The 17,516-nt window shown below is 50.1% G+C and overlaps 1 protein-coding gene across 1 annotated transcript in view; it reads right to left on the reverse strand.

Annotated features, from left to right (window-relative positions):
• LOC102172278 (ubiquinol-cytochrome-c reductase complex assembly factor 1) overlaps nt 5,955–17,516 on the reverse strand; it is a 96,489-nt gene continuing 84,927 nt past the window's right edge. Inside the window, exons 8-10 of the mRNA XM_005688494.3 lie at nt 14,103–14,180; nt 10,811–10,924; nt 5,955–7,438 (exon numbers count right to left, since the gene is read on the reverse strand). Of these exons, the coding sequence (XP_005688551.1) occupies nt 7,304–7,438; nt 10,811–10,924; nt 14,103–14,180 (327 nt within the window). The 3' untranslated portion in view covers nt 5,955–7,303. The remainder of the gene's footprint in view (nt 7,439–10,810; nt 10,925–14,102; nt 14,181–17,516) is intronic.

Below are 17,516 nucleotides of genomic sequence, written 5' to 3' on the forward strand. Positions count from 1 at the left end.
AAAGAAATATTATCTATTGCTCTCTTAAGTCTTCAACTTTTTTTTTTTTTTTGTCCAACCCCACATCTTGTGGGATCTTAGTTCTTAGATCAGAGATTCAAAGCAGAGCCCTAACCACTGCACGGCCAGGGATTCCCTGCCACCTTGCCCCAACATCATTGGTCCAGCCACCTCTCCCTCCCCAACCCAGCCCATCCCCTCACCCTCTGCCCATCCGGTCTGCCCAACATGTATTTAATGCCTACTTTAGGCCAGCACTGTGGTCCCAAAGATGAATAAGGCATGGTCTGTGCCCTGAAGGAACTCAGTTTGGCAAGGAAGGCAGACTCATAGGTAATTATAAGCCACAGAGTAAGCCAAGGTATGAACCCATTGCTTGGGGTTTATAGCTCATGAGCCACTCTGGAAACTGAGACGAACCACGTCCTATCCTCCATCCCCAATTAGAGTACAGCCCTCTGGCTGGCTCTTTCTCAGATGGTGACTGGGAAGTGAAGGAGCTGTTTCTGGCTGCAGGGCAAGAGAAAAAGAGGGTAGAAGCAAGCCCGCACAGGTCCGGGGTTTGGCTCTTGACTGTGGGACCCTGAGTGAGCCTCTCCAGGCCCCGGCCTCCCATCTATAGAGCCAGAGGAGGCCGGGCTGTAGGTCTCCATGTCCCTTCTAGTGCCCGCGTTGTGTTCTGTCACTGTTTGACATTACAGGTCAGCGCTTGAAGATTCTCTTCCTGGAAATTCCCCAGCCAGGATCTCTTTTCTCCCCTCAATAGAGGTACAGAGGCCCTTGACCTGGGCAGGCTCTGGGCCTGGGCTTAGCAGCGTGGCTCAAGGGAAGTCCCTTGGAAGCCACAGAAAACTTGTGAGGGGTGGTTAACACCTGGGTGGAGTGAGGGAGTATATGATCATGCTGCTGCTGCTAAGTCGCTTCAGTCGTGTCCGATGATCATGACTAGGGCTCATTTCACACACTAGCAAGGTGATGCTCAAAATCCTTCAAACTGGGCTTCAACAGTACATGAACCGAGAATGTCCAGATGTACAAGCTGGATTTAGAACAGGCAGAGGAATCAAATTGTCGACGTCCATTTGATCATAGAAAAAGCCAGGCGGTTAAAAAAAAAAAGCCTACATCTACTTCTGCTTCATTGACTACTCTAAAGCCTTTGACTGTGTGGATCACAACTGTGGAAACTTCTTAAAGAGATGGGAATACCAGACCACCTTACCTGCCTCCTGAGAAACCTGTATTCAGGAGAAGAAGCAACAGTTAGAACCAGACGTGGAACCACTGACTGACTGGTTCAAAATTGGGAAAGGAGTATGTCCAGGCTGCGTATTGTCACCCTGCTTATGTAACTTCTATGCAGAGTACATCATGCGAAATGCCAGGCTGGATGGCTCACAAACAGGAAACAAGACTGCCTGAAGAAACATCAACAGCCTCAGATACGTAGATGATACCACTCAAATGGCAGAAAGTAAAGAGGAACTAAAGAGCCTCTTGGTGACGGTAAAAGAAAACAGCGAAAAAGCTAGCTTAAAACTCAATCTTCAAAAAACGAAGATCATGGCATCCAGATCATGGCAAAGAGATGGGGAAAAAGTGGAAACAGTGACAGATTTTTATTTCCTTGGGCTCCAAAATCACCGTGGATGGTGACTGCAGCCATGAAATTACCAGTGGGCAAGGCACGGTGGGATACAGTGGGAGAAGGCTGAAGCAGGCAGAACCAGAGCAGCGAGCAGAAGGCTGCTCCCAAGGGAAGAGCTCAAACACTTTGGGACTGTCCACAGACCTGCCTGCTCCCCTCCCTTCCCCACCCCAGCCCCAAGGGCTGATTAACTCTACGTTTCCTGGGCATCAGGAGTTCCTTTCCCTCTTGGCCCTCATCACAGACATCACTTGCCCTCCACGCGTCTTCCAGTCTCTGGTCTCAAGAAAGGGCTCCCTCCTCCTCTCCAAAGCCAGGCCCTTATTCTCAAGATCAGGCTTCCACTTTCAGAGGGATCTAACAATAATTCCTCACACTTGTGAGAAGTTTCCTACCCTACTCATTGCTTCACACTTAATCGGGCTCCTCCCCAGCCCCACGCACATCTTCAGTCCTTTCCTATCCTGAAAACACCTGCCCAATCTCCCTCCATTTCTTCTCATCGAGAGCACCTCCCAATATTTCACAACTGTTGCCATAACCTGCTCCCGGAAGTCTTGACCCTGGAACAGTATAAAGCACTTAAGCTTCACCCACTTTCTCCCAGCCCCTAGGCTCTGCAGCCTGCTGCATTAAGAGGCTCCTCCCTAGGGAAGCTGCCCATCCCCAACCCCCCCAACCCCCCACAGCCCCATCTCAGGCTTCACCTGCCACGCTGGTTCCTGCTCTTCCTACCACAGCCCCCACCCCACCTGCATCACTGTGAATGCTTTCTCCCACGCCCATCCCAGACCCTGGTCTACCCTCATTTCATTCCTGGAAACACATCCAATTTCATAATTTAAAGTGTCCCTTCTACATCCAAGACAAGGCCAAAGTCCTTGGCCCTGAGGCCGTAACCACCCCCACCCTGAGACCCGAGCCTGCCCTATGCCCTCGCCCTCCTGCGGCATCTTCCGCAGCCCAACTCCTCTGCTAACATTTGCACCAAAGCAGCGGGGTGGGGCTCGGAAGACACAGAGGCTGTTAGCTTCACTCTGATTTCTCCTCAGTAGACCTCCCTGGCCTGTCTCATAGGATAATGTCATTAGCACTTGTAAAACACACACACACACACACACACACACACACAACAAAGAGGATTCTTCAAGTTCCCCTCTTCTGCCAGGCATTGCCATCTCCCCGCTCCCAGGAAAGCTCTGGACGGCTCTTCAGGCTCCAGTTCAGTCAGGCATGAAGCCCTGACGATTTTATTCTGTGCATCTTTGGAGTTTGAACTCCTTCACATTTCTACCACTGCCCCCAGGCCCTCAAGCCTAGATGGCCGGAATCCTTGCTGACTATGTCTGCGCACCCTGCACACCGCTGCGCATCCTCACTCCCACCAGGTCACAGTCCTGACGCAGTTACCAGGCTTTGACTCGTGGCCCCACCAGGATCTCTGCAACCTTTTCTTCCCTTAACCACCAACTCGGCTGGTCCATTCAGTCTGAAAGTTCCCAGCTCTGTGCCACAGACCCTCGCTTCCTGTTTTCCTTTCCACCTGCCTAAACCTTGCCCATCCTTTACATCCCAACTCCCTTCAAGGCTTTCTGACTCTGGAGCCTGAACCCTGTACTGACTTTTCCTGTTAATTCGCCCACAGAAACCCAAGAAGCTGGAATACTGCTCTAGGTTTCCTTTCGCTTTTCAGCGGAGCACAACTGGCCTTCCCCATGCCATGTTCCTTTTCTAGAACTAAAAGCATTGCACTTGAGTGTCAGACTGCCTGAGTCCACATGCAGGATAAATTTGGACCTCTCCAAGCTGCAGTCCTCCTCAGCAGTTAAGACGAACTTATAGGTAATACTTACCTCACAGAATTGTCAGAGGATTAAATGAGATACTAAGTGAAAATACCAAGCAGCGTCTGGCGCAGAACCGAAACAGGAAAAATACCGGCTGAAGGGTGGGCTGGGCTTTAATCACAGCTTGATGTAAGAAGAGTTGACTCACTGGAAAAGACTCTGATGCTGGGAGGGATTGGGGGAGGAGGAGAAGGGGATGACAGAGGATGAGATGGCTGGATGGCATCACTGACTCGATGGACGTGAGTCTGAGTGAACTCCGGGAGTTGGTGATGGACAGGGAGGCCTGGCGTGATGCAATTCATGGGGTCGCAAAGAGTTGGACATGACTGAGCGACTGAACTGATGTAAGAAAGCAATACTTGCAATGTTTAAAATTTTAGGCAATACTGAAAGCTTAGGGGTACTATTTGCTACACTGTTCAGGGTTTCTCATTTAAAAACCCTACACTGTTCTCTGAGATTAAGGAAAATATTTGTTTCTTCTGATTAGTAAGCGTAATTCCTTTTATGTGACAGTGGGAACTATACAACCTTCGGCCGGCCTCATTTCTGCTGTTGGCTTCTAGGGAGCCCAGAGCAAGGATTTTGTGTTTCTTTTAAAATTTATTTTTGGTTGTGCTTGGTCTTCACTGCTGCACGCAGACTTTCCCTGGTTGCAGTGAGGTGGGTTACTCATTGTTGGCGGTACCCGGGCTTCTCCCTGAGGTGGCTTCTCTTATTGCAGAACACAGGCTCAGTAGTTGTGACACACAGGCTTAAGTTGCCCACCGCATGTGGGAACTTCACGGATCAGGGATCGACCCCGTGTCTCCGGCATTGGCAGGCGGATTCTTAACCACTGGACAACCAGGAAGTCGCAGAGCAAGGTTTTATCCTCAATTGCATGTTTCCTCACTGACCTGCGGGAGGCAGTGTTGGGTGGGAAGAGAGCGAGAGCCCCGGGGCTGAAGATGAGGGCTGGGTAGCCTTCCAGGCTTCCCTGAGCCATAGTCCCCTCTCTTGCGTAAAGGGGAGAAAGACCAGGAGGAGGACAATACCTATTTAACAGGACTGCTTGAGACAACTGATAGGCTGCCCCCAAAGTCATGTGATAACATGATTATTTTCCCTCCTGATACTTGTATCTTATCTTGTAAACTTTGTTTTGCAGTTTTTACACCTGTTATCTCTTAATCTACTGTTACCTTTTCTGGAAGTATGCAAAAGTGTTAAGTCACTCAGTCGTGTCTGACTCTTTACAACCCCATAGACTGTAGCCCGCCAGGCTCTTCTGTCCATGGAATTCTCCAAGCAAGAACACTGGAATTGGTTGCCATTCCCTTCTTCAAGGATTCTTCCCAACCCAGGGCTGGAAGTATGTAGAATACAAATAAAAGACAAAATTATTCCTAGAGAGCAATATCCCTGATGGCAAGAAACCACATCTCTCACTTGTTCTGTATAACAATTTGCAATAGAAAAGCATTTAGCTATAGAAAGAATGTTTGGCTTTCATTCTTATTTGAAGGCCAAGGGAGGCACTTCATACTGAACTGTTACAATAAGCTGTAGTACAGACTGAGAACAGTCCAGAAAGGGGCTCCTGGTTGGTGATTTAGTCAGTCATTCCTTCTTTCATTTATCGAAGATCCCCTGGATGCCTACCGAGGTCCAGGCATGCTGTTAGATGCCGGAGAAACACCGGATGCCTACCGAGGTCCAGGCATGCTGCTAGATGCAGGAGAAACAAAGCGGACTGATGCAAACCCCAGCGCCCACTCTCAAGGGGCTCACAGTGCAGGGTGGAGGGCAAATATGTAAGAAAACAGTTCCACTGGAGGATACTGCCTGGGGTGGACAGGAGAGGTGGCATGGGGAATATGTGGATTTCTATAGACAGAAGCGGGGAGAGGATTCCAGGCAGAGAAAACATACAGGGTTGCCCCAAGTGGTTCAGTTTGCTCAGAGAAGAAATGGGCTAGAGACTCACAAAAATAAGAAGAGCCTGGCAGCCTCCAAGATGCCCATGGCCAGGAAGCGAGGGCTTTGGAAACATCAGAGACGTGACCGACCGACCTGGCTTTTTGAAACATGGCTCCGAACTACAAGTTGCAGTGTTTAATGATTACTCATCTTGTGGATACAGGACTTGGCCCTGCAGGTGGAGACCATCTGCTGCTGGAGGTATTCACAGAGGGCCCGTGTGGGCACAGGCCAACAGGGATGTTGAGAAAGGGAGTCCAGTTGTGGACCAGGGCTGGACTAAATGACCACTAATGTTCCTTCCAAATCAGAGATTCCATGATTCTAAAGCAAGCCCGGTAGCTGAACCGGGGCTGTGGGCTGGGCTCTGTGGTTAGGGAGCTGCCCTGGGCAGCAAATGGGTTAAGGCTCAAATAACTTTTATATATAAATTAATGTGTAGAGTTGGGAGCCAAAATCTGTTCCATTAATTTTTCCATCCATTCCAGGAGCAGTTAGGTACACACAGTAAAGTTTATTTTGGTGCATGGTATACTTCACTCCATTAAAAATAAATTAATCAGCAAATTCCTGCCTGGCTCAGCTCTGGTTTATGTAAATAGTGCCCAGCTGTAATGAGTTACAAGGTGTTATTATCTAACACACACAGAGGAGGCTTCACTCTGGAGCTCCGCGTGCAACAAAAGCATCTTAAATAAACTCAGAGAAGGCCGTTTGATTTGTAATGTTTTCACAGAAGTGGGATATACCTCATCCATATAGAGTTTCTTTATATGACTCATTTTATAGCAAGTTAAATGAAGGAAGTTTGACGGGGGGGGAGGGGCGATATAGTTCTCCACCCCCTTCTTCAGTTTAAAGAAAATCCCCCAAAAGATGACCCACACTCAGGGGGAGGAGACTAGTCCTCAGGGGCTCAGACCACGGGGGCTCTGCAGCACGTGCTCCAGAAGATAGGAAGCGGGCGGAAGGCTGAGCACGGAGCGGGGTCCTGGGGTGGTGCGATGAAGCCAGGAAGCGTTCTCTTCCCCACAGTATCTCATGTAAGGGGAGCCAAGGGAGGAAAGACAGCATGACTCTACCCCAGTCCAGTGGGGGCGTGTGTGACAAGGGGAACTGTCTTGAGGCCTCAGGATGTGACAAGCCCCCTGGCCAGACAGGCCTCCTGCGTCCCCGAGGACAGGGTCAGCAGGAGATGCCTTGGCCAGAACAGTGACATCTCTGTGAACTGGAGACAGAAGCAGCAGCAGAGACCCCACGCCACCCGAACCTCCTCTGCTCCTGTCTCTAACTGAGCTGGCACTGCTCAACTCATGGCCTCCGCCACCTCAGGTGTGTTTCTAAAAGACCTGGGAATAAAGAAGAACCATGGCAGAGAGACGTCTCTGGGTCTTTTAATGGCCAACTCAAGCCCATGGCTCAAAGCTGGAGGACAGCATGTGGTTACCCAGCCTGATTCAGCAGCATTACTCACTGCTTCTAGGCCATCGTGGGTCCTTGAGGGGAGGCAGCTGTCCCCTATCGAACCTACCCCCTTTCCCTTCTGTGGTCAATCACACGGTTTCTGGAGGGCACTTGGGGAGCGTGTGCAGGGAGCTCCTGCTCAGGGCTTCTCTTGAGGAACACCTTAGAAGGGCTAAGGGTTCTCCCAGCACTGTACCCCACCCGATCAGACTCCTGGGCGTACTAAGAGGAAAATCAACACAAATGGGGCCAGGTATTTGACAGATGCTGTTCAAAGGTCAGTTCAGGCCACTTCCTGCAGGATCCTGAGCCAAACAGGCACCTCTCTTCTGGCAGTTCCTCAAAGGTAGCTGGCCAGCTGTTCGGAGGGACCAGCCCATCAAAGACCCTCGTCGTTATAAGTTGGGGAATGAGGCTTCAGGACGCTCTGAGGATTCTTCTCCACTAGAGGGCGCCAGCTCACCTCCCCTGTCAGAAGCAGATCCTCACCGTTCATGGAGTCCAGGTACTGTATCTGCAACCAGATGAGAAAGTCACAAGAGCAGGACAGACGTGAGGTGGCGCGTGAGGCGGTGGAAGAAACGAGCCTCCCAAATGAGAGGACGGGGGCGGGGGAGCGAGGGGCAGGAGGGGCTTCTGACCATCCCAGCTCCCAAGCCCAGGGATGAAGGGTGGTCTCTGATTGCCCAGATTATTTCATTTAAGGGGGTTTGAAGAAACAGGTCATTAAGGAAGCTTTCTCAGGCCTTAGGGAATTCCCTGCTGTACTTCTGAATGGACACATGTCTGACACACAAGCACTGACTTTCTGAACTGCAGGAACTTTCCATGGAGTGTGTGCTGGAGGAGACATGTCCTTGGTGTGTTTGTGTATGTGTCTGTTAATTTAAGTTCCCTTGTCTGAGAAAGGGACACATAAATAGTGATGTGTACCCCACAGGTCTTAATAAGCACACTGCTAGTTTGTTCTTTAGTTGCTAAATTGTGTCTGACTCTTTTGTGACCCCATGGATTGCAGCCTGCCAGGTTCCTCTGTCCATGGGATTTCCCAGGCAAGAATACTCGAGTGGGTTGCCATTTCCTCCTCCTCCAGAGGATCTTCTCGACTCAGGATTAAACCCACATCTCCTGCATTGGTAGGCAGATTCTTTACCGCTGAGCCACCAGGGAAGTCAATAACTGCTAGTCACTGGAATTTTAAAAAAAAAGGATGCTTCTACTCTCCTCTAGTAGGCTCTGACCCCAGGGTTAGTGGGCGCCAGCTTCACCCCTCTAGGATGGCTCAGGAGGTTTATCCCTCTGAACAATGTGGAGATGGGACACTGACAGAGAACATGTGCAGCTGCAGGGAGGGCTGGTCAGGCAGTTGGCAAGAGGCAGGAGCTCTAATGAGTGGCCAGGCCTTAGGCGATAGAGGCCTCCTCTGGGAGGATTCCCAAGCTCCTGCTAGTAAGGAGAGGAGAAATGCTTTACAGGAGACAGGCAAACTCCAGGGCAAGAGCTGGATCAGGGCAGGAGTCAGCACTGGATTCAAAAGATGAGGTTCCACTGTGAGGGTGAGAAGGCAACTGGGGGGCAAGGAGAGGCGGCAGGAGTCAAGAGCCTCACCTTAGGCCTCAGATCCAACTCCCTATCCCAAGAGACCCTCCACTCCTGCTGCTTCGTATTTAGCCTTCGGACCCTCGTGCTCACCCCGTCTGTCACGTATACCTCGGGCCTGGATCTCCAAATCTCCAGATATGCTCTGCTGTCTTCCAGGGCAAGAGATCAACCGACATTGTTATCTTCCCTAAAACCCTGGCTCAGATGGAAAGCATCTGTCTACAATGCGGGAGACCTGGGTTCAATACCTGGCTCGGGAAGATTCCCTGGAGAAGGAAGCGGCAACCCACTCCAGTACTCTTGCCTAGAAAATCCCATGGATGGAGGAGCTTGGTGCAGGCTACTGTCCATGGGGTCGCAAAGAGTCGGGCACGAATGAGCCACTTCACAACCCACTCTTCTTTTCAACTACTCCATTCTGTCCTTAATGCCACCACTTTGCCCATCTCCTGGGTAGAAACTCTCAATTTAATCTCTGGTTCTTGGGTGATCTACCAGACTAACTGGCATCACGGCCAGGACCAGCCTCCTGGTCTTCCCTGACTCACTCGCTCAGACTTAGTCCCTCCTTTTTCAGCCTTCCACAGCACTCTGTTCCTGCCTGCACACATCGAAGACTGACTTATTCCAGGGGAGCCTTGTGCCTGACGGGCTTCCTTGTCAAATCATAAGCTGGATCCTTGAGGGCAGGACTGGGTCTTAATAATTTCTGCGCTCTCAACAGGATGGCTGGCACAATAGGTGCTCAAAAGGTTTGCTGACAGAACTGGGTCCCCAACAAAGCTCACTGCTTGCCTAAGAGCTCCCTCACTGCTCTCCTATTGCCTTCTTCTCATCAGGGCACTAGGGGACTTCTTATGGGGGTACTGGTGTGGCAATCCCTTCCTTCAGGGCCCTCAGAGAGGTCCCAGCTGTGCCCTTGTTGTGGCCCCTGGCACAAGCCCACCGCAGCCAATGGAAAAGTTGGGCTGGTCTCAGAAAACATAGCATTTGCTTTGCCAATTGCTGCTCCTGTCTGAGGGCGGGTCCAGTCAACAGTGTGAGCCTCAGAGTTCTCTGTGGGTGGGGTCCTCTGGCCACACTGCCTTCTTCCCGGCTCTGGCAGATTTGAAGAACGGTCAAACAGAAGTCCTGGCTTCTGGGGTTCTCTACCCTTGGGTCTGAAGAGCCCTAGTATGTAATTTTTCCAGTGATCACCCAGCTGGGCCTGCTGGCCCTGTCTTCTCCTCGGGGCCAGAGCCTGGTCTTCCCTTTCCTGGCTGTTGGAGGCTTGCAGGCCATGGACACAGGTGAATAAGGGAATGACTGTGAGGTGAGGCCCCTTCAGGTCCAGGGGCCAGGCCCACAAAGCAAAGGTGTGACTCATGGGACAGGCTGAGCTGATGAGCTGTCTGGAGCAGCTGAGCCTCTAGTGGCCGCATGAATCACCCAGCTGTGCAGCCTGACTCACTGGGCGACCCTGGAAAAGCCTACATGTGCCTCTTGCCTGACACTCAGCTCCCTCGTCTCTAACATATGGATTTCTCAGCAATACAGAATTAGGGGGCAGAGAGAACAGGAGTGAACTCTCCCTGGACTCAAGGGAAACTATGTAGTTAAGCAGTCCTCACTCGAGAGCTCTCTCTTGGAAGCTTTGGGAGCCCTGGGCAGCCAGAGGAGTGAGGGATGAAGTGGGGGAACCCTGCTTGACGACAGGTGGCAGCACCCAGTGGGGAGAGGATCATGGGATGCTGTCTGGAGCCCAATTCTGCTAGAAGCCAGGGGTTCAAAGTGGGCCCAGGAGGACTGCTGGGACAGGGAAGCTGCTCTGCACCCCCGGCTGTGGCTTTACAAGCGGACTGTGTGCGCCCAGGATCCAGCATAGCCCTGGGCACACAGCAGACAGCAGAGTGTGTGGTGAATGAACACCTGCAGGTTTATGAAAGCAGCAGGCCACTCTGCCCTTGTTCTTCTTTTCCTACTCCCCGCCCCCTGACCTGGCTCATGACTGGATGCAAAGAAGGGGCTCTTTTTTTTTCTGGGGAGGGGGTCAGTGAAGTAGAAAAGGAGAGCCTTATTGCTTTGCCAGGCAAAGAGAGACACGTCAGGCTTCTGCCTCGAAAACCTGTGTCTCCCAGAAGACGCTCTTTGTCCGTGCCCGCTGCTGACATGATTTGGTCAGAATTCCCTCAGACTGGAGTCTGGGAACTCAACCTCTCATGACCCTCTGAAGTCCAGCACCCACAGACCTCAGGAAGGACCTGCTGTCCGGGAGACTCTGGAGGGGAGGGGAGGGGCTGCTCACCTGTTTCCTCACATACTCTACCAACAATTCAAGTTGCCGAGGGTCTTCGCATTTCTGGTTGAAGAAGGTTCTCCAGAGGGCGGCTGCCAGCCCGCGGTCATCTGAAAGGATTCCCTGGAACACACAGCACAACTGGTCTTTTGGGGTGAACGGCAGAGCCAGGAGTCAGAAGCTGGGGATATCGCAAACATGCGAGCAACCCTAGGATCGGCTCAGAGGAAACAGGGCAAGTGCGTGGCAGAGCTGGGAGGGGCCTGAGAGGGCACGTGGCCTCCCCCTTCATTCAATACAGAGGAAGAATGTGGGACCCAGAGGGGCCAAGCGGCTGGATAAAAAGGTGGAGGCAGAGACGGGGTCGTGTCTGATGGGCCCTCCTGGGCCACAGCTGCCTACAGCACTGCCAGGCCCAGCCAACACCCGCAAGGAGAGGTGGGAGCAGCAGCAGTTCCAGCGCCGTCCACAAGGAATGGATTCCCCGTATTGTGAGTGTACGCTTCCTCCTAAGAACAGAGTGTTACAGGTTTTCCTCTCCTGGTCCAAGGACACACATCTGCACAGCAACTAGGTCTTTGGGGACGGGAGCCCAGCACCTTGGCCTCCCTGTCACCCAGCTCTGGGGTGGCCCGGCCTCCTCCACAGCAGAGGAACAGGCTGTCCGGCAGGACTGCCACGGGCCACAGGGGAGTGCTCAGAACCTGTGTGTGCCGACCATCGGCTGTCCTGGCACAGCAGAGAGCACGCTGTTGGGAAGCCCAAATATCACAGAGGCCTGCATCATGGACTAGGGCCATGTTCTAGCTTGGAGCTCTGAGGAAGGAGAGGAGAGGGTCCTTCTTCCTGAGCAAGGGTGACTGAGGGACAGGCCCTGAGAAGTTGCTCTGTCCAGGTGCCAAGGCAGCATGTGGAACCAGAGGAAGTGCTGACTGGGCCTTGGAAGTCAGCTAGAAGGCCAGATCTTATCCTGGCCCTGTCAGTCCCCAGCTCAGAGATGGTGGGCAATTTATTAAACCCAAGTCTCAACCTTCCCATCTGTTAAACAGAGACTAAAATCCCTGCCCTCCTTATAGCACCTTTGAATTATAAGAGAGAACATAAAGGTGTTTTGTGCAGTGTGACACGAAGATTAGGCTTCGGCGTGCAGCTGTGAACAGAACTGAAGCAACAGTGGGATCTGGGGATCGGACAGCCCGAATTCAAATGGCAGCTCCGTCACTTGGCAGCTGTGTGCCCTTTGGAAAGCCACTAGCTCTTCCTGATCCCTGGTTTCTCATAACCTGAACGACCAAAATAACACCTGTGCCACAAATTAAGAGACAATGGTCATGAAAGGCTCTATAAGTGGTAAGGACATTACACAAAGAGCCAGGATCACTTATTCGATGTCCTGCTGTGGTCAGACCCCCGGGGCACTGTGGTACCTGAGGTTTGGCCTTAGGTCTGCTGCCAGAAGGGCCATGTCCAGTAGGGAGTACGGGCAGTTTGAAGGAAAGACTGTTCACCTGTCTCAAATGCCCCCTTGCTAAACACCCCTACAATTCCACAGCTTAAGAGACTGTCCTGGCACAATGGCTGAGTCGGGAAAACCAACTTCTTCCGGCAGATGGGGACAGGAGCCAAGAACAAGCTCGGGCACATCACCGTTCTCCAAGCTATTTGCTAACACAACAGCCTGCCTGTGTCTGAAGTGCCCTGGGCACATGCCGGAGTGCTGCTGGCAGCAACTCATGTGTGCTACACGAGAGGGAACAGGAGTGGGAGCGAGTATTATGAGGACTTAGAAAACGAGCCCAGAGCACAGGACAGCAAAAGCCCCCGGAGCCAGGGCCTGCCGCAGACAGCCTCGGCGATGGGCGAGATGGCTGGGAAGGGGCAAGTCTATAATCAACTAGGAGGAAAAGGATGACTCAGAACTCAGATTAACAATGATAGCAACGTGACTGGTCCAGACCGTCAAGAGTTTCTTGCCACACCTGGCTCTGATGACCAGGTGGAAACTGTTACCCTGGCTGGGAAGATAAGTGCACTCAGAGGTTCTCAAGCGAAGGTGGTTGATGTGAGGTCACGGGATGGCGCTGACCAGCTTGAGTCAGGACGTGGTGGCTGGCACAGAGCAGGAGCACAATACAAGCGGCTGAATAGCTCAGCGAGCCCCATTTCAGCCCTCTTCCCACCACAATGTTAGTAAGCTGAAGACAAATGGGAGACTGGTCTGAGGGAGGAAGCAGGAAAAAAATGGGTGCCTAGAAGGCAAAAATTAGTTTGCATAATAGTTTTCCCACAGTCTACTAGGATATCGACTTGTTTTCCCTCACGAAACAAAAAAAGCATCCTTCCAGAAATTGAGATGCCTAGGTCTAGAGGAACTGAGGGGAAGCCAACGGCCCTGGAGGACCCTGGAAGTAGGCTAGTGGCCCAGGGGCTGGGAGGAGCGGAGAATAGAATAGTATTTATTATTTACTGGGCACAGAGTTTCTATTTGGGAAGATCAGAGAAAGTTCTGGAGACGGCTGGTGGTCATGGCTGCTCAACGTGAATATACTCAACGCCACTAAAATGTACACTTTAAAATGGTAAATTTTATGTTATATAAATTTTGCAATAAAAAATGAGACAGATCTAAATGTCATTAGGTAGGACATCCAAGATATATTGCTCAGTTAAAAAAAGCAAGTTACAGAATGGTGAGCACAGTATAACTTTCATTTGCATAAAGAAAACAAATCCATAGGTGCTTGTGTATGTACAGGTAACATCTGTAAGGACACCCAATAAACTATTAACAAGGTTTTCCTCTGGGGCAGGGAGCTGGGCAGGCAAGAAAGGGGGCCTTCTATTTTCTATTTCAACCATTTAGGCACAGTTTCATGAATTTTCAAATGAGTGTGTACTGCTTTTATAACTGAAGCCCCCAAAAGTGTGTGACTTGTCCGGCAGACTGTGCTGCTGATATGGGCGTGCCTTCTTCTCTCTGGAGCATCTGGGGCTGAGATATTGACCCATCTGCCTGTGTCCCTTCATCCAGCACCCCACAGGCACTCAATAAATGCCGGCTAGTTGAATGATCTGACCATACTACGTAGTGCTTTCTTTCTCAAGTACTAGACAAACTTCTGGGCACATTCATTCTGGTTGCTGAGTCAATGAAGGTGAGGAAATAGTAAAATACGAAGTAACACAGTAAAATAATGGCAGGCAGTGACGACGGCCCCTGAAGCTTCTTTCAGAAGTTCTCATCAACAGCCTTTGTTGGGGGAGGCCACTGTTCTGTCTGAGGCTTGGTAAACCATCTTACCTCATCATATCCTAAGATTGCGGCATAGAAATTATTTGTCATAAGCATCATGTTCTTCTTCAGGATATAGGAATTAACCTACAGAAACAAAATGGCAAAAACAAAAGTATAAAATAAAGGAAAAAAACTATAAAGTATGGTTTTTGGCTCCTGACTGACACAGACAGCAGAACTGAGAAAGAAGGCTCCTAACAGGTCAAACTCCTGCCCCATCCTCCTATTTCCCTGCTCTGTTGGGATTCTCCCCAATTTGACAACTTCTTTTAGACTTTGGTCCTGAATTATACAAAGCAGTACTCAGTTTTATGAACTAAGCCCCGACTATGTGTCAGGCTCTGTGCTGGATCCTATGAACACAAAGAAAAAGAAACGGCTTCTTGACTGGAGAAGCACATTGTCTAGTAAAAACAGACCTGTATTAATAAAAAAAAAAAATCACACTGCAACATGTTACCTCAAATTCTATCCCCAAAGTGGGGAGTGATAAGTAAATTTTAGTACAAATGGTCTCTGCTTGGGGCAGGGGAGGGGGGTGGTGCTGCTGGGAAGTTCTCTAAGGAGGCGATGTTTCACTGGACCTCAGAGGAAGAGGAGTCTGACGAGACAGCTAGCGGGTAGGAAAGAGGACATTCGAGACACAGGGAATAAGCTGTACAAGGTGCAGGGGCAGGAAAGAAAATGAGGAAGGGTGAACGGGCAGGAACAGAAAGGAGTCTGCTGCAGCGAAAGCACAAGCAAAGTGGCCAGAGGTGGGAAGAGGAGGAAGAGAGGCCGGGCTGTGCGTGAGATGCCGAGGAGAAAGGCGAGCCCCTGAGGCTGTGAAGAGTGGAGGAGAACAGGATGGACTGAACAGTGAGACTGTTCATGTGAACGGACTGTTCCAGAAATGCAATGTCAGTGAGACTGTGGAGCCTCAGGCAGAGCTCCTCTCAGAGAACAGCCAGGTGAGCCTGCGGAACCCAGAGTGCAGTTCACGAAACCTCTTCTACAGGATGACACTTTGACTCTGGGAATCTGACCTCCAGGAATATGCTTAAAGAAAGGGGTCCATGTTTCACTCCTCTCTGGCATCCCAGCAGAAAACCTGGTGTCAAACGTAATACACAGAAAGGACTCGTTGACTATTTAAATTCACAAGTTTAAGAAACAACCCATGTGGGGAGGGAGGTGGGAGGGGGGTTCATGTTTGGGAACGCATGTAAGAATTAAAGATTTTAAAATTTAAAAAATAAAAAAAAGAAGAACTGGGAAAAAAAAAAAAAAAAGAAACAACCCAGTCATTTGGAACTTTATATGGAGAATAAAATTTGTGCTTAACAACCATGACTGTTGCCCACCATCATCTTCTCCATTTACTGAGCACCTGTTATGGGCCATGTGCTTTACGGACATCATCTCTTCTGCCAATGGAGCCCAGAGAGGTGGATATGCTATCATCATGCTTTTATAGACACAGAAAACTGAGACTCAGATAGGTGAGGTGATGAGCTCTAGGTCCCACAGCAAAGTAGTGATGAAGTATCCAGGTCAGTCTGAATCCCAAGTCCATGTGCCTGACATTCCAGCAGGTTCCTGCCTCCGGGAAGATGATTTTACTTTGGGTCATAAATCAAATACTGAATGATTTCATCCTGTGGTTTATCACTGGTCTCTGAAGAAGGACAGAAAGGAGTACTGAAAGGATCTGGATTTAGTCAGAAAACCTGGGTTCAAGTCATAATTCTGCTGTATACCTAGGATGTGATCTTGGGCAAGTCAAGTAACCTATCTAAGTCTATGTCCTTGTCTTTGAAATGCCCTACACAGAGGACTGGTTTGTACAGCAAATGAATTAGCATGTACTTCATTCATCTGTTCACTCATTCATTTATTCCACGATGTATGCTGAAAGCCTTGGTAAGCTGCAAAGTGCTCTGCAAATGCAAGGAATTATGAGTAATACCTTCTGGTTTGTTTATATAAAACTAAAACCAGCTCCAATCCTTTATAGTCATGGACAATTTTCAAAAAGAGAGAGAGAGAATTGTGAGACTCAAGACTGGAAAATGTGAGACTGGATGCAGACAGTGGTGCAATCCATGACCTTTCCCACCCTACCTTCACCCCAGGCCAAAACAGCCATCCGTCTTTTGTGTTCCCAGAGCTCTCTGTCCACACTTCTCCTGGGGACACAACACCTGTCCCACTAGTTTTCAAGCAGCTCAAAGGCCATGAGGAACTCCATCTGATGAATCTTAACACCCCAACACCTAGGCTAGTGCCTGGCCAGAGCAGGGTTTAGGGCTGGCATGCTGAGGACTGAATCCTCACAAGGGTTGAGTGCCACACAGAGCGTGTTCTATCCAGTCACATCCTTCTGTCTGCTTCCGTTTATCGCTCCTTCCCGTTTATTGCTTCTGTTTATTGTACCTTCCGTGTTTCAGAAATTTCAGAACTGCCGAACTTCTTACTGTGCCATCTTCCAGTATGGGCTAAGGTAGCGTTGAGAAACAGGCCAGAATCGAGTTACTTCCTTCTGCAAGAAGACGGTGGGACTACCACCCATCCTCCTGCTGAGGGGCTCCTCTTCCTCCTCCCCTATGAGTCATTCTAACTGTGCAAGAAGAACCAGAGTAGGACATCCCTGAGGGTCCAGTGGTTAAGACTTTGCCTTCCAATGCAGGGGGTGCAGGTTTGATCCCTGGTTGGGGAGCTAAGATCCCACAAGCCTTGCAGCCAGAAACCAAAACATAAGACAGAAGCCAATGTTGTAACAAAGTCAATAAAGACTTTAAAAATGGTCCATATCAAAAAAAAATCTTAAAAAAAAAAAAAAAAAGAATCAGGGCCACAAAGGGATGATGTCAAAGATGTCGAGCACAAAGGCAGCAACTGTCCAAGGTAAACATTCACTGAACCTGCTCAGCAGAGCTAGCTTGTGTGCTACATCAAACCAGTCAGCTTTAGAGCTGGAAGGGCCCTCAGACGTCACCTTGCTCATCCCTTTGAGGAAATGGTGAACTGAGACCCCAAAGGGGAAGGGACTCTGCCCCCCAGGTCCCACATCAACTTAGTCTCAGAGCCAAGATTAGAACTGATTTCACCTTGTGCAAGGCATTTCCAGAGATCACCAACATATTAACATACAGATTTCAATTCCTGCTTTCCAATAAGGCTCATTTACACACAGACATCCTTTCTCCTCTTGGGATGCACACCTGAGTTCTGGCCCACTATTGCCCAGAAGGAATGGAGAGGAGGAGTCCAGTTCCTTATGAGCAAGGATCCTCTACCTCCTGGTTCTCTATTCTAACTCTGGTGACCTATAAGCTGCCTCTCCCCTCACCTCCAGCTGAGAGGTGGCAAGCTGCCACAGCTAGGAATTGTTTTTAGATGTCATCACTGAAGCAGGATTAGATCATGAAAAGGGCCCTT

The sequence above is a fragment of the Capra hircus genome, chromosome 13 (assembly GCF_001704415.2).
Source record: "Capra hircus breed San Clemente chromosome 13, ASM170441v1, whole genome shotgun sequence".
NCBI lineage: Eukaryota > Metazoa > Chordata > Mammalia > Artiodactyla > Bovidae > Capra > Capra hircus.